The sequence below is a fragment of the Elgaria multicarinata genome, chromosome 10 (assembly GCF_023053635.1).
Source record: "Elgaria multicarinata webbii isolate HBS135686 ecotype San Diego chromosome 10, rElgMul1.1.pri, whole genome shotgun sequence".
Lineage (NCBI taxonomy): Eukaryota > Metazoa > Chordata > Lepidosauria > Squamata > Anguidae > Elgaria > Elgaria multicarinata.
Window position 1 is genome coordinate 732,637 of NC_086180.1, and position 24,893 is coordinate 757,529.

General features: G+C 60.7%; 3 protein-coding genes across 3 annotated transcripts in view; 2 read left to right on the top strand and 1 right to left on the bottom strand.

Annotated features, from left to right (window-relative positions):
* LOC134404881 (retinol dehydrogenase 13-like) overlaps positions 1–24,893 on the top strand; it is a 143,493-nt gene that overhangs the window by 89,984 nt on the left and 28,616 nt on the right. The window lies entirely within an intron of this gene.
* LOC134404870 (rho-related BTB domain-containing protein 2-like) lies at positions 491–9,761 on the top strand. Its single transcript, XM_063135836.1, has 9 exons — positions 491–708; positions 814–917; positions 2,902–3,087; positions 3,370–4,280; positions 4,453–4,571; positions 6,586–6,736; positions 7,189–7,277; positions 7,650–7,755; positions 8,475–9,761. Exons 1-9 carry the CDS (start codon positions 517–519, stop codon positions 8,648–8,650), a joined length of 2,034 nt encoding a protein of 677 aa, XP_062991906.1. The 5' UTR covers positions 491–516; the 3' UTR covers positions 8,651–9,761.
* WDR54 (WD repeat domain 54) lies at positions 11,982–22,797 on the bottom strand. Its single transcript, XM_063135845.1, has 10 exons — positions 22,572–22,797; positions 18,037–18,277; positions 17,001–17,063; positions 16,740–16,806; positions 15,332–15,388; positions 14,483–14,610; positions 14,041–14,144; positions 13,443–13,605; positions 13,050–13,124; positions 11,982–12,305 (listed from the first exon to the last, which is right to left on the bottom strand). The coding sequence occupies exons 1-10, from the start codon at positions 22,751–22,753 to the stop codon at positions 12,174–12,176; spliced, it is 1,212 nt and encodes a 403-aa protein (XP_062991915.1). The 5' UTR covers positions 22,754–22,797; the 3' UTR covers positions 11,982–12,173.

Consider the following 24,893-nt stretch of genomic DNA (forward strand, 5'->3'; position numbering starts at 1 on the left):
CGGCGAAGCGCTGCGGCGCTCCGGGCTCCCCGCCGTCTCCTTTGTTCGGGCTGTCGGGGCGGGGCCGAGCGCCCATTGGCGGAGCGGCTGGGGGCGGGGCCAGCGCGCGGGACGTGTGTGCTTGGTGCGGGCGAGGCCCGCGAGGGGGCGTGGCCGGCAGGGAGAGGAGCGCGGCGCGCCGGGCGGAGGAGCGCAGACGGGGCGGGCCAGCGGGGCCGGCGGCGATGGGATGCGGCCCTGGAGACGCCCCCGCCCGGCGGGGGGACGCGCCTGGCTCTCCGCCCTGGGGGCCGTGAAGGGGAGCCGCGCAGGGCGGGGCCGGTGAGCAGGGACGGGACGGGACGGGACCGGGCGGGGAAGGGGACGGGGACGGCCGCCCCACCCCGCAGGGGCTGCTCGAAGACCCTTCCTCCCTCCCTCCCTCCGTCCCGCCTTCAGACGGGGCGTCCCGGTGCCCGGCCGCGCTGACCCGCTGCTCCCCCTCCTTCGCTCCCTCCCTGCCTCAGCTGAGCGCCCATGGATATTGACCTGGACTATGAGCGCCCCAACGTCGAGACCATCAAGTGCGTGGTGGTGGGCGACAACGCGGTGGGCAAGACACGCCTCATCTGCGCGCGCGCCTGCAACGCCACCCTCACCCAGTACCAGCTGCTGGCCACCCACGTGCCCACCGTCTGGGCCATCGACCAGTACCGCGTCTGCCAGGAGGTGAGGGAGGGAGGGAGCCGCGCTGGGAGGGGCGGGGGGGGGCGCCGCCGCCGCGGCGGGGACGCTGAGCACCCACTTCTTCCCTCCCCTCTGCTCCGCCCACAGGTGCTGGAGCGCTCCCGCGATGTGGTGGATGAAGTCAGCATCTCCCTGCGGCTCTGGGACACCTTCGGAGACCACCACAAGGACCGGCGCTTCGCCTACGGCCGGTGAGGAAGGAGGGAGGGAGGGAGGGTCTCTTCAGCCCTTCCAAGGGCCCGCGGGGGAGGGGGGAGCCTTATGGCTTTGTTGGAGGAGGCGGAGGGCTGCTCCTGGCCCCGCCCCCTTCCCTCCGTGCCCATTGCACAGTTTGACTGCTTGCAGGGGTAGGGGAACCCTTCCCCCCCCCCCCCGCGCCCATCAGAGCAGGCAGGATACTGGGTAGGGTGACCCTATGAAAAGGAGGACGGGGCTCCTGTATCTTTAACAGTTGCATAGAAAAGGGAATTTCTGCAGGGGTCATTTGTATATATGGGGAACCTGGGGAAATTCCCTCTTCATCACAACAGTTAAAGCTGCAGGTGCCCTGCCCTCTTTTAAATCTGGTCACTCTAGTATAGCTCCTGAATGTTAAACTGCATTGATGAAGAGGGAATTTCACCAGGTTCTCCACATATACAAATGACACCTGCTGAAATTCCCTTTTCTAAGCAGCTGTTAAAGATACAGGAGCCCCGTCCTCCTTCTCATATGGGGTTGCAAAACCCCAGGGGTGCAACGGGAGCAACATGGGTAGGGCTGGAAGCATTGGCACTTAGAGTGACGGCTCAAGGCAGGCGCAGTGTTAGGAGCGGAGGCACGTTGGGGGCTGGGCAGTGGGGCTGCTCAGGGCCTCCTGCCTCCACTGCAGGCCCCAGGGGAGGAACTGTGCTCACTCTGGAGGACTTCTGCAAAGCCGCCCTGGTCTTCCTGCAGAGAGGCCCGGCCCCCTCCCCAGCCCTGTGCTCCTTGCAGTTGGAGGGGGGGGTGTATGCAAGCTTACACATACACACACACACACACACACACACACACACGGGTCCCTCCATGGCTGTTTCCTGCTCTCTGACCTGCCGAGGCGTGGGGAGAGGTTGGACCCTTGCCTTCCTGAACGAGGGCTGGCTTGAGAGAAGGAAGGTTGCCCAGCCAGGCGGGGGAGACCCTCCCTCCTTTTCCCTGCCAGGCCTGCTGCTCTGGGGCCCTGGCCTCACGTTTGCTGGGTCTCTCTGCCCTGTTGCTGGCCCCTTCTAAACTCTTGCGAGGGGGGGCAGCTCCCATCCACACCTCTCACAGAGACAGCTCCTGAGGGGGCGGGGCGGCGAGGCACGCCCCAGCCCCTGAGATCCCCCTCCTTCTCCACATCTTGCAGGTTGGGACCTTTCTGCTGCTTTGCACCCTGTTCAGGGCAGGCCGCTGAGTTCTGGGTCCCTGGCTTGTGCATCCGTCGCAGCCCTTCACCTGCTACGGGTGGTGAGAAGGAGGGACCCCCCTCTGGGCTTGGCAAAGGCCGTGTGTGTTGCCCAGCAGAGTTTGGTCCCCTGAGCCAAGGCGAACCGGAGCGTCCCGCCTGGCCCTCCAGCAGCTGCAGGCCATGCCTCTCAAGGCAGCGGGTTGGACGCTCTGGCATGGGGCGGATCCGGCCTCCTCACGCGAAGGGGTCCAGGGGCAGCTACCTACCTGCTGCACTCTGTGGTTTCTTCATAAGAGCAGGGGTGGGGATGGATTTGGGGCTGCTGTTACAATGCTCCCATGCAGAAAATAAAGGAGCATTTTGCCAGGACACGGCTGTGGGGGTGACCAGGTAGCATGCAAGGGCCCTGATTCATCTGGCGGGAAGGTCAAAGTACGCAGGCAGGAGGGGCAGGCTTGGGGATCATGCGTCTCCTTAATCCAGCCAAGGAGGCAAGGACAAGAGCCGCCTCTGACTGGGGTGCAGATTTGATCCTGGGGAGCAGCTGTGGTGAGGCAGGGTCACGCAGCTGTAGCTGCACTGCGGCTGGTAACCTGCTGGCTCCCAGGCCCTGCCCTGGCTAGCCAGCCTGGGCAAAGCTGACCCGTGGGCCTGTCTGGGTCCTCCGCAGTTCTTCTGCAGGCAGGCGGGGTCTCGCTCGCCAGGGGCAGAGAGCCGGCCTGTGCCGCTTCCTGCCCCATTGATTCTTCCTCTCCTGCCCGCAGGTCAGATGTAGTGGTGCTTTGCTTCTCCCTGGCCAACCCCAACTCGCTGCGGCACGTGAAGAGCATGTGGTACCCCGAGATCAAGCACTTCTGTCCGCGCACCCCCGTTGTGCTGGTGGGCTGCCAGCTGGACCTGCGCTACGCGGACCTGGAGGCTGTGAACCGCGCTCGCCGGCCGTTGGCCAAGTAGGAGCAGCAGGCCCTCCCTGCCGCTTGAGGACGCTTGAGCCTTTGGGAGGGGGGAGGGAGGGGGGTGTCCCCCCCCGCCCACGCGGCTGCCTGGGGATGCCTCCCTGCCCCGTGCTGCTCTCTGGGGTGGGTCGCAGCTCAGCCGTGGCCCTTTCCCAGGCGGGTTCTCCCTCTGCAAGGCCTTGACGTCTCTTTTGCCGGGGGCGGGGGCACCGCTGGGCCTTCTTCCCTCATCAGCCGCTGTGCTCTGAGCGCGTTCGTCGCCCTCTCTCCCTGCAGGCCCATTAAGCCTTCAGACATCCTCCCCCCAGAGTGTGGGCACGAAGTAGCCAAAGAGCTGGGCGTCCCGTACTACGAGACCAGTGTGGTGGCCCAGTTTGGCATCAAAGATGTCTTTGACAACGCCATCCGGGCAGCCCTCATCTCACGGCGCCACCTGCAGTTCTGGAAGTCTCACCTCAAGAAGACGCAGCGGCCCCTGCTCCAGGCCCCCTTCCTCCCCCCCAAGCCCCCTCCACCTCTCATCCACATCCCGGAACCGGCTGCCCAGGAAGGCCGGGGGCCCAACGCCCTCTTCCACGAGCCCCTGTGTGCTGACGTGGTCTTCTACCTGCAGGGCGGCCATCATGTCTTTGCCCACCGGGTCTACCTGGCCACGTCCTGCTCCAAGTTCTACGACCTCTTCATGCTGGACTCGGTGGGGGCGGCGGCCGGTGCAAAAGAGCCGGCCGGCAGGACTAAGAGCCTGGACGCCGACACAGGCGCTCTGGGGCCGGCCTCAGCCGCGACGCTCCGGGCCTCGCAAAGCGACGACCCCCTGCGCATGGCGCGGCCCCCTCGCGAGCTCTCCGGCTGGGGCCGTGGCTTCGCCAGCATGTGCCGGAAGCGGGTGCGGGACCCCGTCACGCAGCGTGACAAGCCCATGACGGCCGTCTACATGGATGGGCTGGTGCAGCCGGGCCCTTTCCGGGTGGTGCTGGAGTACCTGTACACGGGGCACCTGGAGCAGCACCGGGCCGACCTCATGCAGGTGGCCGCCATTGCGGAGCTGCTGGAGGTGTTTGACTTGCGCATGATGGTGGCCAACATGCTCAACAAGGAGAGCTTCATGAACCGCGAGATCACCAAGGCCTTCCATGTGCGCCGCGCCAACCGTATCAAGGAGTGTCTGAGCAAGGGCACCTTTGCAGGTAGCAGGGGTCGGCAGGGTGGGGAATTGCCTGGGGCGCCGGGGGGGGGGCAGCATTTATGCCCTGTTGAGGAGAGGGTGATGCCCCAGGGCTGGCATGGCGCCCTCCCTCCCGCCTGCAGAGCCCAGCGCAGGTCGGGCTCTGAGCGGGCCTGCTGTCTGTTCCCCTGCAGACGTGGTCTTTGTGGTTGATGACGGCTCAGTGCCAGCCCATAAGCCCTTGCTCCTTGCTGGATGTGACTTCATGGTGGCCATGTTTGGCGGCACCTTCAGGGAGAGCTGTGCTGCTGAGGTGAGGAGCAGGGACTGAGGGGGGGTCCCAGGGAGGCAGGGCTTCCTGTGGGAGGCAGGGCTTCCTGTGGGTGGGGTGTGGGTGGCCCCCCACCCACAGGGCCCCAGTCCTTCTGCTAAAACTTCTGGGGGCTGCTGGGTGAGCTGGCTCTGCTGCCCTGGGCAGGCACGTGTCTGCGTGACGGCTCTCAGGGTGGGGTGGGGTCCGATCCCTCCCAGGTGCCTTCGGCTCAGTACGGCTGGGTGTCCAGGGTGACTTTTGAGGCCCAGATTAGCACTCGCAGCTTCTAGAAGGTGAGCCCCTCTCTTCTGGAGGCAGGGATGCCAACCTCCGTCTGCCGGTCCAGTCAGGGCTGTAGGGGGCAGTGAGGGGGGGTAGTGTGCATGGCCGGCTTCTGTGGCATCCCTTTGCCTGCCACGGCAGGGTGCTCACCAGGCAGGCTGGCTTCCCAGGATTATTTGCTGGGGAACAGGGAGATGTCGTGGAACGGCCGAGGTGACGGGCACATCACATCGCAGGCCGGGGGCTGGCTGGGAGGGCGCTCCTGGCAGCGAGAAAGGAGCCTGGGGTCCCTCTGAGGTTGGCAGCATTGCATAGGGCCAGGCTGCTGCTTCACACAGCGCAGAGTTGAACTGTGGAATTCGCTGCCACAAGATGTAGCGACAGCCACCAATTTGGATGGCTTCAGAAGGGGGCTGGATACACCTTCCTGGAAGAGGAGGCGATCCATGGCTACTACGTAGTCCTGGCGACTATGTGCTGCCTCGAGTATCGGAGGCAGTAAGCCTATGTACCCCAGTTGCTGGGGCACATGGGCAGGAGGGTGCTGTTGCAGCACATCCTGCTGGTGGGTCCCTGGTCCACAGCTGGTTGGCCACTGTGTGAACGGAGTGCTGGACTGGATGGACCCTGGGTCTGATCCAGCATCAGGGCTCTCCTTAGGCTGCGGGCTGACCTGGTGGGTGCCCGTGCTCCAATAGCTGGGTCTGGGCAAGGGGGGGGGGATTCCCTTCGGTCCTTACTCCTCTTGGTGTGGCAGCGGGTGGGGAGTGAGTCCTGCCCCCCCCCAGCGCAGCCGCTCTCCGCACTGCTCTTCCAGTAACTGCGCCTGCCCCTTCCTTCGCCACCTTCTCCCCCTCCCCTCCCCTCCCCGTAACCCAGACCCTTTGGCAGCAGGAAGGCCAGCTGGTCCCTGGAATGTGACCAGCCAGTAGCGGCTGGCTTCCCGAGGGGAGGGGCAGCTGCCACCTTCCGGGGCCTGAGATAAATTGGGCGTCTCAAAAATAAAGGGTCACGAGGATCACTCGGGGCTGAGGCGGCAGCAGCCAAGGCGAGGCCTGCCGGGCTCCTCCCCAGCACACCCACCCACACCCATGGCCCCCTCTGCATTCTGCTGCTGAAGAGCTCTTTGGGGAGAAATGCTGCTGGCCTTTCCCTCCCTCCCTCCCTCCCAGGAACTGGAGCAGGGTCGGGATTGAGCTTTGGAACTTATGAAGGGCTTTGGATGAGTGCCTCTGAGCATGTGCAAAGGGAATTTCCTTTGAGTTGCCATTCTCCTGAGGCTGGGAGAAATGGGTTCTGGGCTCCCAGAAGTTTCCTCTCCAAAGCTCTTCTGGGGCAGGGGACTAAGGAGCGAGTGAGTGGGGGTGGGCTCTGCTTGGGGGAGAGCTGCTGAGAATCATAGAACAGGACAGTTGGAAGGGGCCTACAAGGCCATCGAGTCCAACCCCCCCCCCCCCCCCCGGCTCAGTGCAGGAATCCACCTTTAAGCCTCCCTGGTAGGCGGTTGTCCAGCTGCCTCTTGATATCCTTGGGTTGGTGCGAAGATGAGTGGCAAGCACTTGTCCCAGGGTCTGCAGTGGGGGAGGTGGGCGATGAGATTGCGACTCAGTGGGGAAAGCCGGGCAGGTGGTGGATCGCGGCCTGGGCGCTGGCCAAGGAAGCGGCTCACCAGAACGGGAGGGGGCCGGGCAGTCCCGTCAGTGCCGCTCTGTGCTCTTCCTCCCCCGCCCAGGTCTCCCTGCCGGGCACCAACGTGGCCTGCCTTCGGGCTGTGCTGGAGTTCCTCTACACGGGGCTCTTTGTCCCCGGCCCGGACCTGGACGCCATGGAGCTGCTGGTGCTCACCAACCGCCTTTGCCTGACCCGCTTGCAGGCTCTGACCGGTGAGTCCTTGGCTGGGCTGGGCCGGGGTGGAGGGGGGGCCGTAGATGCACACACACACACACACGCTGACCCATCTGGCTGCTGGCTGCCTGGAGCCTTCTTACATAAGCTGCCGATAAGATAATGAGGCCGTGGGGACGCTGCGTCCCTGGGATCGATGCGTCCCTGGAGCCTTGTTGGCATGCCAGCAGCAGAGCAAAGGGTGGGAGGGGGGGCATTGGTGGGCGGGACGGAGGCGCTGGGGCTGCCCTGCTTGGGCCAGGTTCGGGAGGAGTACGTGTAGCCCCGGGCAGGGCTTCTCAGTGCCACCTGGAGTGCCTGGGTGCGTCCTCGGAAGTGGTCCTAGGCCTCTGAGCATCCACAGAGTGCACTCCTGGAAGACTCTGCCTTTGGGGCAGGCAAGAGGGCGCCTGCCTGCCTGCCTGAGGCCCTTTCCTGGTCTTCTCCCCAGAGCAGTACGCAGTGGATGAACTCGTCCATGCCAGCCTGCAGCAGGTGGAAATAGATGCCCAGGTCATCCTCTACCTGGAGATGACACAGGTATGGATCAGCCTCGCGGAAGTGGGGTACACCTCCTTTTGGAGACTGGGGGGGCAGCTCCTGTGTGGGGCCCGGTCATGGGAGCTTCACTGGGTGCGACACAGGCCAGTACCAAGACACCTCCTGGGGCGGGCTTCTAGTGGACATAGGAAAGTGGGCGTAGGATTCTGCTGCCGGGGATTGGATCGGGGCCTTCTGGCTCCAAGGCCCTGGGCGATGTCGCCTGTGCTGCAGGAGGGCGTGTTCCATGGCCACGCGTCACTGGTGTGGCTGGAGATCTTGAAGCGGGGGCTGGGGGGGGGACGAGCGTGTCCCACCCCTGTCCTTGTTTCTGCCTTGCCTCTCACAGCCTCCTCCTCCTCCTCCTCACAGTTCCACAACGCCCGCCAGCTGGCCGCCTGGTGCCTCCATTACATCTGCACCAACTACAACAGCGTGTGCCGCCGCTTCCCCCGCGAGATGAAGTGCATGTCTGCCGGTACGGCCTTGGCCAGGCGAGCCCCTCGGACCTGCCCCTCAGGCTGGGAGGGCCGGCCGGGGGTCCTGAGTGGGGCGCCACAGAGGGAGGGCTCATCTGGTTGTAGAGGAGAAGCGGCCCTGTGGACGACGGGGCCCGGGCGGGATCCCAGGCGAGGAATGGAGGCGTGGGGTGGTGGTGTCCTGAATCCAGCACTGGGGAGGGAGCGCTGGGGTGTCCCCGCGAGTCCTCGGGGGAGGGCCGCTTGGCCATCTGCTCGTGGCCCCAGTTGTCTGCTGTCCTGCCCCAAAGCAGGTGCCCCTCCCCCCAGTCACAGCTGCCATGTTCCTGCCGCCATCCCTGCCAGCACTTCAAAAGGGCTGTGGGGGCAGGAGAGCCCCCGCTCGCCGCCCCCGTGGCCACTGGGAATGTGGACCCATGTGGCGCACTTAGGCTCCCTTGCACAAGTCCTGCCCCGCCCCCGTTCTCTTGCTCTGTGACCCCCTTCTGTCAGGGAACCCCTGCTCTTGTGGCGTGGGGGTGGGGGTGGAATAGGGCTGGGGGGAGGCCGCCTCGTGGGCCCTTTGAGGGACCGGCACCCTTGTCCCTTCCTCGTGGCTTCTGCTGCAACCCTTGGCAGGGATGGGTGAGTGGGGGGGGGTACAGTGCGGGGCTGGCGCATGGGGGGGCTGCTCGGGGGCTGCCCTTCCACCACCTCTCTTCTCCCCTGCCCCCCACAGAGAATCAGGCCCACTTTGAGCGGCACCGCTGGCCCCCCATCTGGTACCTGAAGGAAGAGGACCGCTACTTGCGCTTGCAGAAGGAGCGGGAGCTGGAGGAGGAGATGACGCGCAAGCAGCACCCGCGCAGCAAGTGGTGCTTCTGGCGCCCCCCCCAGGCCAGCCCCATCTCCTGAGCGCCTGCCCCCAAGAGGACGCAGCAGGGAAGGAGCCCGTCAGCCAGGCCAGGCACTGCCTTGGTCTTGCCCGCGGGGGCAGGCGGCCGGGGGAGCTCTGCCTCTTCTTGCCAGCTGGGTGTCAGGGGAGGGTGCCCCTGCCGTGTTTACAATCTGCCCCCCTTCCTGCCAGCCAGCTGTGTGCCTCTTGCCACTGCCACCGCCATGCCTTCACTCCGTGTTTACGCCCTGTGCCGCCTCACGGCCCAGCCGGGCACCCAACCAGCTGTCTCTCTAGTTGCTACCTCTGACCTTAGCAGTATTCTGGGGACAAGGGGGGGGGGGGACTCCTGCTTTGCCGGGTGGCTGTGAGCTGGTTGTACAGGTAGGGGAGGGGCGGTGGTTCCGGGGGGCCTCCTTGCTGGGCTTCCCTGAGGCGCCTGCCAGCTCAGCGTTGGTGGGAATGGGGCTGGGAGGAGTGAGCCACAGGGCTGTGGGAAGGGGGGTTGTTTTGCGTGGGGGGGGGTGCAGTGTAGTGCATGCGATGAGGGAGCAGGAGCCGCGTGCCCTGTGGGGGTGGGGGTGGGGGTGAGCGGTTTTTTCCTAAGGCGCCTAGTTGTAGAAGTTTGCTTCCTGTCTTGTGATGGTCTGCTGGGGAGGGGGGGGCATGGCAGCCCTCCCCCCACGCCTGTGCCTTGGACGCAACACAAGCCTCTTCCCGGGTTGGCCCTGGCAGCAGAGAGGCCCCCCCTGTTCACCGCGCCGTCTCCCCCCGCCCTGTTGTAGGCACTCTGGTGCATTAAGGGAAGGAGGTGCGGGGGTGCATCAGTGAGTGGAGGGGCTTTCAGACACACACACACACACATACCCCACAAATCTGCACAAACGTTTTTACACTTTTTTCTATGAGTTCCGTTTTTTCCTCCCAAGACCTCAGCCAAGCACAAACCTCTCCCCGGGTGGGGGGCCCTGCGGCCCCCACTCGACTGAAGGGCTCTGATGTACGCCGGTCCCCAGGGGCCCGCATGCGTCCACGTTTCTAACCACTGTGAGCTGGCCCCCCATCCCCTTTCTTACACACGCGTCAGTATTGGACTGTTTTAACCTTTAATAAAAGCCTTTTGTATTGTGAGCCCCGTGTGAGAGTCTGCCGTAGCCAGGGGGAGGGGCACAGGAAACAACAACCCCCCCAGAGGGACCGTGTCTGCCTTTAACAACACGAGTGGGACTAATCCCACCAACCTCCAGGGCTTTCTGTGGCTACGGCCAGGTGTTCCCCCCCCCCGCCCCCACTGCCAAGAGGGCATCAGCACCTGTGTTGAGGATGGCTTTAAAAGGGAATTAGACCATCCATGGTGCATTGGCTCCTGCCAGTCCCAATTGCTAGACGGAAGCTCCAGGATCAGCACCAGCTGCTGCTGCGGAATCCAAGCGGCCGTTGCTGTTGCGCTTCGCTTGGCCATTGTGGCCGATCTCTGGCCTGATCCTGCTTCAGGGCTCTTCTTCGGTGATGAACGCGGCCAGCGGCTCGGTAGGGTGCAAGTCCCTGGCAGTGCCGTTCCAGGGAGGCCCCGATTGCTGCTGGCTGCTTCTGTTCCCTGGTGGCTTTGTTGTGCCCCTCGTGCTGGAAGTGTCTCTGCTCTGGGGGAGTTGAGAAGGCGGCTGCTGCTGCGAGGGGGGGATCCAAATGGGCCGTTGCCCACCAGGCGGCCCCCCTGTGAAGCCCCCGGAGCAGGACAGCAAGCTCTGCACGGGATCCTTCCAGAGAGGCTTGTCCTGCACTGCCTCCACAGGGCAGTTTGCAGAAAACCCCGGAGGCGGCTTCTGAAGTGAACAGTGATGCCGGCTGCAGAGGAGGTCTGCCACAGGGGAGCCTCTTCATGGCCTCCTTCCCTCCCTCCCTCCCCACACGGCTCTGCCACACCTGGGCTGGACTGGGGAAAAAACCCCAACACGCCTTGGGCCACATCAGCAGAGGACGGGCTGGAGCTTGGCCCAAAGGTTCCTTGCTGCTGCTGCGGGGTCAAGGAGTGCCAGGTTCTCAGGAGCCCTTCCTGGGTTACCTTTGCCGCATGTGGTGTGGTAACATGAGCAGGCTCAGGTCATTGCGGGGGAGTCCGGGCTGCCGTCTCCCCTCCAGGGAACTGGAGGAGCGCTGGCTTAAAGTTGCAGCCTGCATCTGGCCCTGGTCCCCGGCCACGTGGCTAAGCGGTGCACCGAGTGCAGAAGTGCCCATTGGGGCAGAAGGAGCATCAGCAGGGGTCTGGAGGGGGGGCACACACAGGCTTCCTTTCCCCCCTTGAGGCGGACTGTGAGGTTTGTCTGCATTCTTGGGGGAGGGGGGATTGATGCAAAGATGTCGGTGTCCAAAGTGACGGCCGCTCCAGGCCAAGCTGTGATCTGTGCCAAAGCCAGGCTCGCCTCCGCCCTCCACCTCCCCACAGCTGGTACTCTTGGGGGCAGCGGAGAGCCGACTCCTGTGCAGGCCAGGTGGGGGCTTGGAAAGAAAAGCCAGGTGCCCCAACCCCTGCCACGTTGTCCGCTCGTACTTAACATTTTTATTCATCCAGCAAATACATCACCTCCTAGCCTGAAATATTACATTTTTTCACGCTCCCTCCCATGCAACCATACATTGCGTGCTCTCGCCTCTAAGCGCACCTTCAGAGTCCTGGGGTCCTGCTCTGCCGTCAACGGTTTCTTGGTCCGCAAAGGGTGGGAGGCCCAGGAGGGTGAGGGAGGGGCTCTCCCCTCACCCCAGGCAAGAACAGAGAAAGTCATTGCAAGGCCTCCAGAGGCTGGATTCCACCAGGCTTCAGCCCAGTGGTTGAGGGCTGCTGACCACACCAGTGAGCCATCAAAGGCCAGGCCTGACAAGGTGGCCGCGTTCAGGGCTCCTTTATCACGTATCGCCCCTGCAGGGAGAGCAGAACTCAGCAGTGGACTGGGCCGTCTGTCTTTCAAAGGGCTCAGATTTCCTCAACGGAATGGCCTGTCTGTAGCGCCCCCCCCCCACCTAATGCACTCTAATAATACCAGGAACGTTTTAATTACAATAATTATGGTCCTTCTCCAATTTGCATCTCCTTTCCTATATTGGGGTAATCTGGATACCATTGTGGAAATCTGATTCCTCCATTTCTGGACACCAAGACTGGGAGCTTCCTTGTGGCAGTGCAGGAGGGGGGCAGCTTGAATGGTGGGCAAAGGGCCTGGAGGCATTGTGCCCGGCTCTTCTCCCTGCGGGCGCTTTGGTTCTAGAACAAGCGTACCCAACCTGCACCCCACAGCCACCCTCCCTCAGCTCAGCAGGGCTTGGAGGGGGAAAGCCACAGGCCACATGGGGGGGGGGTGTTCTGGGCAGTCCCTTGCTCCAGAAAGGAGGGTGGCTGTCGGGCCTACGTGGCTGGAAAGAAAGGGAGGGGTAACTGTCTCCGAGGGGAAACTGGCTGGGCCCCAGCTGAATGGTCCCCAGCCTGAGCCCCTCTAGGTACGGCAAGGTGGCTGAACGGCCTCCGCCCCCCTTGCTCGCAGCCAGGAGGGGCTACACCTGCACGTAGCGGAGAATCTCGTTGAGCTCAAAGCCGGTGACTGCGAAGGTGCTGCCCTCGGGGTCGCAGAAGCGGGCGCCGCAGAGCAGGGCATCGGTCACACATTCCCCATGGCAGTGCTCAATCTGCAGGGAGAGGGGTTGGTCACTGCGCAGCCGCCGTGGGAGGGCTCCCTCTGGGCAGGCAAAGTGGAGGAGGGCCCTGAAGGGCAGGGAATCCACCCCCACAAGGCGCTGCAGGGGGCCGTCTGCCCCGGTGCCCCCTTGGGGTCTCCCTTCTCTGCCCTATTTGCTGCAGCGTTGGAAGGCCTCTGGGTTCCTGCTGCAGGATCGTGCAAGCCTTTAGGCAGCTAGACAACCACCTGCCGGGGATGCTTTTAAGGTGGATTCCTGCCTTGAGCAGGGGGTTGGACTCGATGGCCTTACAGGCCCCTTCCAACTCGGCTATACTGTGATTCTGTGATAAGGGAGAGAAACCCCTTTCGGGCCGGGTGGAAGATGGGCCCAGGCAGGCTCAGCAGCTCTGGTCTTGTTCCTACACCGCCACCCACATATTTGCACCCACACTTGGTAACCGGCCACCAGTGACACCAGTTCCCCGATACTTTTAGTGCAGACATTCCTGGTGAAGCCATGTCCCCCAGCATCGGCCCAGGGTGAGCGTGTCACACGGACACCTCCCCGCTGAGCCGAGGAACCAGAACTGATGGCCAGGAGCATTTGCTGCATTCATTCAAGGAGAGGCGCAGACCCTGCACTCCATGGGGCCGGCCAGGCCAGGCTGGGGGAGCTGCAGCCCAGGAAGAGGCGAGAATTGGAGGACTCTGGCCAACCCCTTCCGAGGGGAGCCAGCCCTCCCGGCCACCTTACCTCCACGTCCTCCGTGTCTGGATTGTGGCTCAGTCTCCAGACCTGCACAAAGGAATCCTCGGCAGCAGAGAGCAGCTGTGAGGGGGAAGGAGAAGTGGGGCTGAAGGAAAAGGACTCCCCAAATGGGCCGCCCCATCTGGTGCTTCGCAGTCCCGGCTTGGAGGCTCCACTCCAGCATCAGGCAGCTCCTCCCACGTGGAAGAGGTGCTCTTTTGGAAGGCTCGGGTGGGTGTGGGCATCACCAGACACAGGGAGCAGCAGCAGCAGCAGCAGCTGTGGGGTAGGCGTTCTCGCTCGAGGTGCAACAACGTGCGCAACAGCAGCAGCAGCAGCAGCACGTGACGTCCAGACCTCCCTGAAGGCCCGAGTGGTTCAAACCAGGGACGGACTCACCTTTCCCGACAGCGGTGCCACGTCCAGGGCATAGATCCAGCGTGCATGAGCGCCAACCTCAGCTTGCAGGGTCCCGCTTGCTGCCTCATACAGACGAATCAGCCCGTTCCCGTAGCCAGCAGCAATGAGCCCCTTCCACAGCTTCACCGAGGAGCACGTGCACCTGGGCATGGAGGGCAACGATTGGGGCCGGGGGCATGCTGGTTCTGCTCCTGGCCCGAGGGAACGGCTGCAGGTCAGGGGCAGAGCGCCTGCTTTGCACGCAGGAGGGTCTCCAGGAGGAGCTGCCAGCCAGTGCAGGCACTGTTGAGCTAAATGGGCCAAGGTTCCCATCTTCCTAATTTCACAGACCTCGGCACCACTTCAAGCCTGGAGCCCAGCGTCCTGCCAATGGCTCTGAGGGGGGAGCAGGGCGCTCTGCTTCCGCCTCCCGTTTCAGGCATCGGCCACCAGCTCCCTTCACGGCAGCCCGAGAGAAACGCCAGGGGGAGCGGGATCACGGGGCCCGGCCGTCCCAGGTGCCTTTTCTTCTCCTGGGCCACACCTTGCCTGGGACCCAAGCTCCTGCCCCCCACCTTACCCCCACTTCCAGCCTTACTCAGAAGCTGGGACGATGGTGGTGAGCAGCGTGAACCTCTCCCCAGAGCACCAGACGCACAGGGACCCGGAGTCGTCTGCGGTCACCAGGTCAGCTGCTCCCTCCTGCAACGGAAGGCAAGCAGGGAGGGAGGCAGGGATCAACCGGCCGCCCAACAACCCTCTTCAGCGAATCAGATTCAGCCACACACAGACCCCCGCTGGGGGCCAAGGGCCTCCCGCAGAGCCTCCAGGGGACCGAGCACCAGGAACCTGGGCCCCAAAAGGGAAGCCCTAGGTGCCCCGTTGAGCAAAGAGAGATGTCGGGACGGACACCGCCACCACTTCCAGCGCCCGCAGTGAGGCGAGGTGGCATTGCAGGCCAGGAACTGCTGATGCGCACGTGGCCTTGGCAACCCTGCAGGAGCCACGGCTGGAGGCCGGCACTTCCGGTCGCGCCTCACCGGCTGCTCGCAGAGCTCCGCACCGGCGTCCGTGATGGGGCTGCAGTGCTTCTCAAGGACTTCGCTCAGTGTGATGTTGGTGCCTTTGGGGGGGATGTCAAAGACGAGGACCGACCCGGAGGATGTCCCTGCAGCACAAGAGGAGGCGGCGGAGGCAGGTTGAGCGCTGGGAGCGCTGCAAACAGAAGGAGGCCATGTTCCGTGGGGGCCAGGCTATGCTCTCCCAGGAAGGCCCCATTGCCCAGCCTCCCACCCAAGCCCACGTCTAGTCATAGAATCATAGAATAGCAGAATTGGAAGGGGCCTACAAGGCCATCGAGTCCACCCAGCTGCTCCATGCAGGAATCCACCCTAAAGCATCCCTGACAGGTGGTTGTCCAGCTGCCTCTTGAAGGCCTGTAGTGTGGGCGAGCCCACAACCTCCCTAGGTCATTGGTTCCATTGTCATACTGCTCTAACAGTCAGGAAGTTTTTCCTGATGTCCAGCCAGAATCTGGCTTCCTGTAACTTGAGCCCGTTATTCTGTTTCCTGCACTCTGGGAGGATCGAGAAGCGATCCTGGCCCTCCTCTGTGTGACAACCTTTCAAGTATTTGAAGAGTGCTCTCATGTCTATCCTCCATCTTCTCTTCTCCAGGCTAAACATGCCCAGTTCTTTCAGTCTCTCTTCATAGGGCTTTGTTTCCAGATCCCTGACCATCCTGGTTGCCCTCCTCTGTACATGGAGGAGTCCCGCCACCTGCCAAGACCAGCCTTCCCGCACCACGTCTCACAGGAATCTGCTCTCTGAAGCCAGCGGGTGGTCCTTGACTGGCCCAGCACAGCCGCACTGCCCACTCTGCTTGCTCACCTACACAAACAAAACGCTGTCCCGTCGCTGCGATCCCACGAGCGAACACAGCCTGCCCTGGAAAGGAACAGACATGCGCATCAGGCAGCAGCGGCGGCAGCAGCACACACCACTTTGTGGCAGCCCCAGCGCTTCTTGCGGGCGCACACCCAGCATGAAAGGGAGGCGTGTGTCTCCAAACACACAGCAGGTGCGGGTCAGAGAGCTCTTCGATACATGGCCTTCCCGTGGCCCCAAGTATCTGGAGGTGGGAACTGCTGCAGTACCCAGAGGAAGCATCCAGGTCAATTCAACCCACTTGTGTGTGCCTCGGGACAGCTGCCCTCTCAGGGGTCTGCTTTCCACCTGCTCAGACACACCTGCGCAGATGGCAAAACAGTGGTGGGAGAGAAAACCTTAACCCCGAAACGGGGCCATGGGCAAGATCCAAAACCGACCACCTGCTCCGGGGAGTGAGCAGTGTTTCCAGGGCTCAAAGAACCAAGAAGGCCTGGGCAAGCTGCCTGTTAGAAGTTAAGGGGGAGCATTTCCTGACTCATAGAATCATAGAATAGAGTTGGAAGGGGCCTACAAGGCCATCGAGTCCAACCCCACTGCTCAATGCAGGAATCCACCCTAAAGCATCCCTGACGGGTGGTTGTCCAGCTGCCTCTTGAAGGCCTCTAGTGTGGGAGAGCCCACAACCTCCCTAGGTAACTGGTTCCATTGTCGCACTGCTCTAACAGTCAGGAAGTTTTTCCTGATGTCCAGCTGGAATCTGGCTTCCTTTAACTTGAGCCCGTTATTCCCTGTCCTGCACTCTGGGAGGATCGAGAAGAGATCCTGGCCCTCCTCTGTGTGACAACCTTTTAAGTATTTGAAGAGTGCTATCATGTCTATCCTCCATCTTCTCTTCTCCAGGCTAAACATGCCCAGTTCCTTCAGTCTCTCCTCATAGGGCTTTGTTTCCAGACCCCTGATCATCCTGGTTGCCCTCCTCTGAACACGCTCCAGCTTGTCTGCGTCCTTCTTGAATTATGGAGCCCAGAACTGGACGCAATACTCTAGATGAGGCCTAACCAGGGCTGAATAGAGGAACCAGTACCTCACGCGATTTGGAAGCTATACTTTTATTAATGCAGCCCATTATCATGTCTCCCCTCAATCATGTGCTATCATGTCTCCCCTCAATCTTCTCTTCTCCAGGCTAAGACCAAAGGAAAGAAGCTTCACTTGCAGGAAACGTGTGTGTGTGTGTGTGTGTGTGTGTGTGAGAGAGAGAGAGAGAGAGAGAGAGAGAGAGAGAGAGAGATCCAAGCCAGACATAGCCTGCCTCCTTGACCCCAAGCCTGGGCATGGCAGGGCCTGAAGCCACTCCTGCACTTGAGATAGCCACACAGCCGCCCCCATCCTGTGCTGGAAGGACTACCTGGCGAAGACTCCGTGCCCTCCAGCGCGTGCCAATACACCATGACGGAACCATCCGACTCGTACATCTGGCAGGAAGGGGAAAAGAAGAGAGAGATGCCTGAGAATCTAGCAGGCCGGCCGGCCCCAGAGTCTGACCCACATCCCCAGCCCAGAAGAGGATGGGAGCTGGGGCTCAGATGGCCACTGACCAGGAGTCTTTCTCGGGCAGAAAGCTCCATGGCCCACCCCAATCTCTGAACCCCCCAGCTGAGCCTCTCACCTGGATACCCTTCCGCGAAGTCAGGACTAAGAGGACCCGAGAAGGGAGGGTGCACCAGGTAGCCTGGGGGGGGGGGAAGCAGAGGGAGAATCAGCCACTGATGCCCTTTGCTGCCTGAATGTTTCATCTGGGTGGTATTATTATTATTATTATTATTATTATTATTATTATTATTATTATTATTATTACATTTATATACCACCCCATAGCCGAAGCTCTCTGGGCGGTTCACACGGAGTAACCAGAGCCAAACATTTGACATCCAGGTCCAGGAGGGCTAAAGCTCCCCTGACGGTGCTTGAGCCCCTGCCTTGGGCTTCCACAGCCTCCCCCATCCCCATCCCTTTGCCATGTCAGGTGTGTACGAAGCGCATCAACACCCCGTTTAACCAATGCTGGAACGCAAGAAAGCAAGACCCCCCAAGAGGCAGGTGCCACAGAGGGAGAGCAAATCCGGGTGGGGTGGGGTGGGGTGGCGAGACAGGAGCAGGCCGGGCACCCAGGCCTTGAAGGAACCAGTAAGCCCACGAGCCGCCCAGCAGCATTGGAGAAGGCCCAGAAAGTTTGCCCTTGTATTAAGACGCTGCTCCCAGCTATGCTCCTCTCAGAAGTGAGGGGAAAGCACTCCACATGCGCTCAGAGGCACTGTCTCCATTACTGTTACTGCAAGTGTTCTGGGATTGGAACCAGATATAGGCACATCCCAGCTGAAATTAAGCCCTGCTTTTCTGGCTGAGTGCTCTTCACGCCCGCCTGTTCCCATCGTCCCTTCGATCGGCCTGTTCAGGCAAGCCAATGTTTATGCCCCAGGGAGCTGGCATGGGCTTCTCGGTAGCAGCAGAAGAGCAGCTGCCCCGCGGGGGATCGATCTGGCCGGCAGCTGCCCTGGCCCTGGACCAAGAGGCCCTCCCAGCCCTAGAATGTAAGCCTATGCGGCAGGGTTTTGCTGTTTTATTGTTTTACTCTGTACAGCACCATGCACACTGATGGTGCTATATAAATAAATAAACAAACAAATAAATAATAATAATAGCACCTGGGTGATGATGGAGGCGCCAATTCCCAGGCTGCCCTCCTTGGCCTGCAGCTGGCGATGCGAGAAGCCAAGGCCGTCGTCAGAGGCGCTCACCATGTTGACGGTGCTGCCGTGCACGCTGGCAAAGTAGGTGAGGTGCTTGGCGGGCAGCGGCAGCACGCTCAGGTTGTTGTACAGGGCCAAGGTGCTGTCCTTGAGCAGGACGCTCTTCTCCTTGCGATACATCCTGCTTCTGGGGAGACTGGGGGGGGGGGGGAAGGAGTCAGCTCCGCCAGGCAGCAGACCTCTGGCCCCGTTCGCGGGTGGCGAAGCGGCAGCAAGGGAGAGATGGTCAGGGAGGAGGGTGCCCCCCCCCCCCCGTGGACCAGAAGGCCTAGAAAGTCGCCTTGAACCAGGCCAGGTGTATGGCCCTGGCTGCCCCCCCCCCACACACCTGCTGGCCTCCCCAACATCCCCCCCTGCCGGCTTCCTCTGCCTCCCCGTGTCCAGAGGTGCACCCAGCGCCTTCCTATGTGGAAGCTCCTTGGCCACGTGGGGGGAGGGAGGGAGGGAGGAGGGAGCCGTGCCAGATGCGTGGAGGGCTTTCTCCCTTTAGTGGAGCGCCATAGCATAAAAATCGTGCACATTGTGATACAAGTGTGAAATTTGGCATGGTGGCATTTATGACCACGCAGATTAAAATGAGACAGAGGGGCATCTCGGGAAATCATCGTAACGGCCGCCATCTTGAAAAATGGCGGCCAAAATCCAGTTTTCGCACAATTACTCTATTTGTAATCTCACAGAAAAGATGTCTCAGTACAAAATTAAAGAGCATAAAATTTGCTACAAAAATGTCATTAACAATCTTTTCATAGGAGCAACCCTCATCGAGATATAAAGGTTTTATTCCTACCCATTTGTCTGAGAAGTCAACAAGATGCACTTGTTGAAAGGCGTGGAGGAGGAGAACCGCCCCACCCGCCCCTTTCATCAGCAAGCTCTCCTTTACAGCACACGCCTCCAGCAAAGGAAAAAGCAGGAGAGCAGCACTACACGGAGGCTTCAGGGTACATTAAATTCACTTGGGGAAAATAATCCAGATGGGGTGTCTGCAAGACAGGCACGGCGTCATGTGACTACCGTGTTGCAAAACCACACACCAGGCATGGCGAGAGTGCATTAAATCACTGGTGTGATGATGGAGCCCTACTCTGATTCAGCATACCTCTTATGTTCTTAAACTATTAACCATTTTTTATATATCTATGCTCATTCTACCACAATGGGGAAAATGGCTATAATTCTCTAAGTTTCGCCTTTGTGTGGTGAATTTGGAGCAGGAGGAAGTGTAGTCCACCTAGGTACCCAACCAGATTGAGCATCTTTCTTCCATCCCCAGTTGCTGGGATCAGGCTCCAGGCGGCCCTCGTCATCCGCGCCTGGAAGTCGCGCGGCTCCAACGGTCAGGAGGCTCCCCCCGAAGCACTGGGCACCAGGTGAGCCCCCTGGCCACCGCGCTGGGAAGATGCCCGGCTGGGTTGTACCCAGCGGGCACGCCCATGCGGCTCTGCCGGGTCCTGTACTATTGGCCGGGATGTGTGCGGCCTGAGTGGGGCCTGGAAGTCATCCCCGGCTCCCTGGTCCACTGAAGGGCAGATAATGCTCCTCATGCCCGCGGATGCTGGGCCAAAGTGGCCCGAAAATCCTGTAGCCAGAGGCCGAAGAAGCACTGCTCCGCCGAAGCTGCTCTCACGCCGCAGCTCCAGTTGACTCTCTCCTCCTCGTACAGGTAGGCCGCCAAAAGAGGAAGCTTCTGCAGCAGCCGCCGCGAGCTGTGCGAGCGAAGAGGAGCTGGGAGGGTAAGCGCCAGGTTTTTTGCTTACCCGTAAGCCCCTCTCAGCCCAGTGGCACCAAAACCCAGCTCTTTCTAAGAAATTCTAAGAAATTCTACTCATAAAAGATATTCCAAGAAATTTATTATTTCTTAGAATCAAAGCTTTTTTTCCTGTTGGTGGTACTGAAATTAGTGTGCGTCTCACAATCGATGGCGTCTTAGAATTGAAGAAATACGGTATAACAAACTTTTCTACTGTTTTCAGTTGCTGCTGTGTCACATCAGAAACTGGGTGGGATAACTCTGCAAATATCGCAGTTGCTTCAGTGAAAGAGTTCCACGTCTCCCAAGCTTCAGCTTTACCAAGCCACACGAAGAAAGGCACATTGTCACAACTTGTGAAGCTGCGGAAGAATGGGAGAGCTAGAGTCTTACTACCTAGTGATGTCGCTATCACGTGTATTGGGACGTCTATGAACTTCGTTCCTGTGCCAAAACCTACCCATAGTTCTTCCGCTTTCATTTCCTTGAAAAAAGTAATTACTAATACAACTACGTCAGCATCAACTGTGCGTATGAGTATTATTATTTTTTTATGTCCTTTTTGAACAGCTTCAGCAGCATGGAGAATCCACCTTGTATCAACCTCCTCATAGGAGGACAGAATTAGTAGTGAATGATCGCTTTTGTTCTCTGACAATATGGGAACTATTGGTTGCGATAAGTTCTTTTTCCTGCAGTGGCAGCTAGCAGGCGCACTGATCTGTGAGCCAGCGTACTGAATAGCTGCTGCTTGTCGTCATTTTTCAGAAAAAAGTTCCAGTCTTTGGGAATTGGGGTTGAAGGAAGAATTTGATGATGGCTTCCTGAACCTTTGCAATCTCCTGTAGCTTTTCAAACTATTAGGTACATATGTGTCAAATACTAAGGGGTCCATCACACCAGTGATTTAATGCACTCTTGCCAGGCCTTTTGTGTGGTTTTGCAGCACAGTACTCACATGACGCTGTGCCTGTCGTCAGACACCTCTCCTCTTCCCCAGCCTTTTCTGTCTTTTCCTAGAATGGGGAAAGTCTAGATTATTTTCCCAAGTGAATTTAATGCACCCTGAAGCCTCCGTGTAGTGCTGCCCTCCTGCTTCTTCCTTTGCTGGAGGGGTGTGCTGTAAGGTAGAGCTTGCTGATGAAAGGGGAGGGTGGGGCAGTTCTCCTCCTCCACGCCTTTCAAACCAAGGGGCTGAGCCGGTGTAACATACTTTTGCTGCTCCAACCCTACCCCCCACCTTGCCCACAACTCCCTTATTTTTAAAGAAAAACAGATGAAACCCGGGACCCTGAGAGCTTTTAAGTAGGGCTTTGGTATGCCAAGCTTGAATCAGAACAGTTCATCCCTTGATTTTGTAGGAATTTTTTAGTTTTTTCCCCTTAAGCCATTGTCCTGATAGTCCACCAATGCAAAATTCTACCTCTTCGCATCTGTGGAGGATTGGTTTTACTTTATTTGATAATGTTGAAATATGTGTAAAATGTGACCTCTGAAAGTTTCAGGCTTGCAACACGACGTGCAAGATTGGAATGAGGGTGAGATAGTGCATGTTGTTGACTTCTCAGAAAAATGGGTAGGAATAAAACTTTTATATCTTGACAAGGGTGGCTCCTATGAAGAGATTGTTAATGACTTTTTTGTAGCAAATTTTATGCTCTTTAATTTTGTACTGAGTCATCTTTTCTGTGAGATTACAAATAATAGAGTTATTGTGCGAAAACTGCATTTGGCCACCATTTTCCAAGACGGAGGCGGTTACGATGATTTCCCGAGATGCCCTTATGTCTCATTTTAATCTACGTGGTCATAAATGCCACCATGTCAAAATTCACACTTGTATCACAATGTGCCCGATTTGCCCAGAAATTGCCGGGCCCGGGGGATGTGGATGGGAGGCCCAATCCCACGTAGGCCTACTCGGAAGTAAGCCCCACCGCGTGCGTGCATGGGGAGAGCAGGGCAATTCCTCCGATGTCCACATGCGCCCAGGGAGGGGCCCGGCGTGGCGCTCCGGAACACCCTCCACCCCACCCCACCCCACCCGACCCCACCCCAGGGAGGCTTCTGCGGGAGGCCGCTCCGCCCCCACCCCCGCCCCCGCCCCGGCAGCCGGCACGGGCGAGGGGGCAGCGGTGGGGGGCTGGCCGAGGCCGGCTCTCCCGGCGCACCCGCCCCTCTGGCCACTGCAAGTCCCATTTCACAAGTCACGCGCCCGCTGCTGGGGTGGGGATGATGGAGAGTGTCTCGGGCGCCATGGCAACGCCTAGCGCCGCCCCCTACCCCCACCCCCACCCCCACCGGCCCCTTGCAGGGGGGGAACTCCCCCGTGGCTCTTCCCGCCCCTCGACATGGCAACCAAAGCTGCCGGGCTTTATGTCATGACAGGGCGGCCCCCTGCCACTGGAGGCTACGGAGACTGGGCGCCCCCCACCATCACCACCCCCGCAGCCTGACGAGCTAGCTTTCTGCGTGAAGGGGGGGGGAAATGAGCATCCAGTCACGTGAGCCGCCGCCTGCCGCCCACCTCCAGCCCCCATTGGATCAGCCGAGCAACGCCCACCGCGGGCATGGGGCGCGGCCAGCCCCGCGGCTTTCGGTTAGCGCGTGGCGTGGCGTGGCGTGGCTGGCGAGGCGAGGAGACCCCTCCCCCTCCCCCTCCGCGCCCCCCCCTCACCTCCTTTTCTCGCGCCGCCGCCGCCGCCGCCGCCTGACCTCTCTCCCGCTTCCCTTGCAGTCATGGAGACGGCGCACGGGCGTGATGACGTTAGGCCGCCGGGGGCGGGGCGGCCGTTGCCTTGGCGACGCAAACCCGCATCGGTGACACGCCGCCGCCAAGGAGCGAGGCTCTCTGCACATGCTCAGAGGCGCCCTTCACGCGTCCCCGCCAGAGGTTCCCTACGAGCTAGGCAAGACTGAGCCTTCCCTGGCGGCCCTGGGTACCGCTTCCTCCCTCGGGGCCGGGCCGGCAGTGGCTGCGCGCGTCCCTCCGGCCAGGGGCCCCGGCAGGCGGGGGCGGCGAGGCGCTTTCCGGCTCGCGGGGCCGGGGGGGAGGGCTGGAAGCCTTTAGCCCCGTTGCCCTGGGCGCTCCCGCCCGGCCCCATCCCCCCCGCCTGCGGGGCGGAGGCAGATGGGGCTCCGTCGCGGGAGAAGGAGGGGGGCGAGAGGCGGACCCCCCCCGTTGGAGGCAGGTGCCGGTGGGGGCGGGGCTTGCAGCCCCCCAGAGCCCTCCGCAGCGCCCCCTGCTTAAAAGCAGCCGTGAAGCGCAGGCTCGGTAGCGGGGATGCTCCGTGGCCACCACCCATCCGCCTTGTAATCCCGAGAACGACGCAGTCAGGTAGGCCGGGGCAGGTGGGGCTGGGCGGGCGGGAGCGGGGCTTGCCCGAGGCCCTCGTGGCCCAGTGCGGCTCAGCCCAGGGGCTCCCCGGAAGGCGGCTCAGGGCACGAAGACAGGTGTCGTGGGGGGGGGAGGTGCACCATCCCTGCGGTGCCCCCCCACCCCACCCCACCCCCACCCCCACCCTGGTGCCCGGGCTCAGGGTTACGTAGCTCCTCTCGCCACCTGTCTGAAGAAGCAGCCTCCAGGCCGTGCTGACCTTGGCACCAGGCTCCTGACCCCTATCCCCATACATGGCAAGGGGGCAGCCGAGACTGCTGCTAGGCCTTTGCAGCCTGGCCACGCTTGCCCTGGAAGAACGGGCTGCCAGGCTGGAGCTGCTTTGGGCTCCACCGTGGCCCGGCAGCCAGGGAGAGCGGCATTCCCCCCCACCCCACCCCACCCCACCCCACCATTCTGTCAGCATTCCACACCTGGGCGTGGAAGTTAGAGCTGCTTTGTCCTTAGAATCCATCCCATAAGAAGATACAGAGAAGAGCCCTGAGGCCGGATCAGGCCAAGGCCCATCTCGTCCCGGGCTCTGCACACAGGGGCCGACCAGGAACCCACAAGCAGGACCCGGGTGCAACAGCCCCCTCCCACCCCTGTTCCCGAGCCACTGGTGTAGACGGGCCCTGCGGCACAGGCAGGAAGAGGGCCAGCCCTGGGGCCCTCGGGCACCTCCGCACATGGGCTCCAATCTCCTAAGCGGGAGAGAGGCTCTACCGCATTGGGGGGCACGGGTGTGGTAAATAACTGGCAAGGAGTCCAACTGCATGAAGATGAGGCATCCCAAACAGGCGGCCCCGTCCTGGTTTTTATTAAGAACTAAGTGGTTACATTTCTTGTTTACAAGCTATGATTGGTTGTTAAGTACAGCATGTTAAATGCATGATTACCTCGTGAACAGAAGGTGTTGGTTAGTGTATGTTCAGCATGAATATACCATATAAGGGTTAAGGAAATACATGATCATAGCATAGTGCCTTCAATACTGTATTGTATTCTGTGGTTCTTGCGTCAGCACATTCCAAGGCATGACCAGCAAGTGCCAAGATGTTTCTTAGCAAGGCTTTATCTAAAAAGTGTTATCCTTGTGTTCCAGCACATCTCAGCATGGTATGCCAATACTGAATGTGTGCCAGAGAGGGATAACAATTTCCCCTACACACGGGCACTGCTGCTTTGTGTGCAGAAGACCCCAGTTTCAGTCCCCGCCGTCTTCTGTTCAACAAATCAGGTCAAAGGTGCTGGGAAAGATTCTGCTCTGCCTGATCCTGATGGCCGCTGCCAGGCAGAGTAGGCACTGCTAATGAGAACCTGTAGGCCAAAACACCTGGAGAGCCACGGGTCGCCCAGCCCTGAGCTAGGAGGACCGACCGGGGCTGTGACCTGCTAGAAGGCAGCTTACTGTGTTTCTCAGTAAGTGCGCGTAGGATTGTAAGCCTGCAGGCAGGGCTGTGGTCTTATGCTGTTTCTTTATGCAACAGGCGCCCATTGCCAGGGCTGGAACCCAGGACAAAACTCAAGAGCCCTGAGCTCTAGGGGTGGGTTGCTCCAGGCCAAGGCTCTTTCCTTCCTTCCTTCCTTCCTTCCTCCCTCAAGTCAGCCAGTCAGGGCCCC

Excerpts from the sequence above, each read along its gene's own strand:
- LOC134404870 (XM_063135836.1), top strand. The coding sequence starts at position 517 with ATGGATATTGACCTGGACTATGAGCGCCCCAACGTCGAGACCATCAAG. Across the intron at positions 7,278-7,649 it reads TCTACCTGGAGATGACACAG|TTCCACAACGCCCGCCAGCT; the intron begins GTATGGATCAGC and ends TCCTCCTCACAG. Across the intron at positions 7,756-8,474 it reads GATGAAGTGCATGTCTGCCG|AGAATCAGGCCCACTTTGAG; the intron begins GTACGGCCTTGG and ends TGCCCCCCACAG.
- WDR54 (XM_063135845.1), bottom strand. The coding sequence starts at position 22,753 with ATGTGCAGAGAGCCTCGCTCCTTGGCGGCGGCGTGTCACCGATGCGGG. Across the intron at positions 18,278-22,571 it reads CGGCGGCGCGAGAAAAGGAG|TCTCCCCAGAAGCAGGATGT; the intron begins GTGAGGGGGGGG and ends CCCCCCCCCCAG. Across the intron at positions 17,064-18,036 it reads GCGCCTCCATCATCACCCAG|GCTACCTGGTGCACCCTCCC; the intron begins GTGCTATTATTA and ends CCCCCCCCCCAG.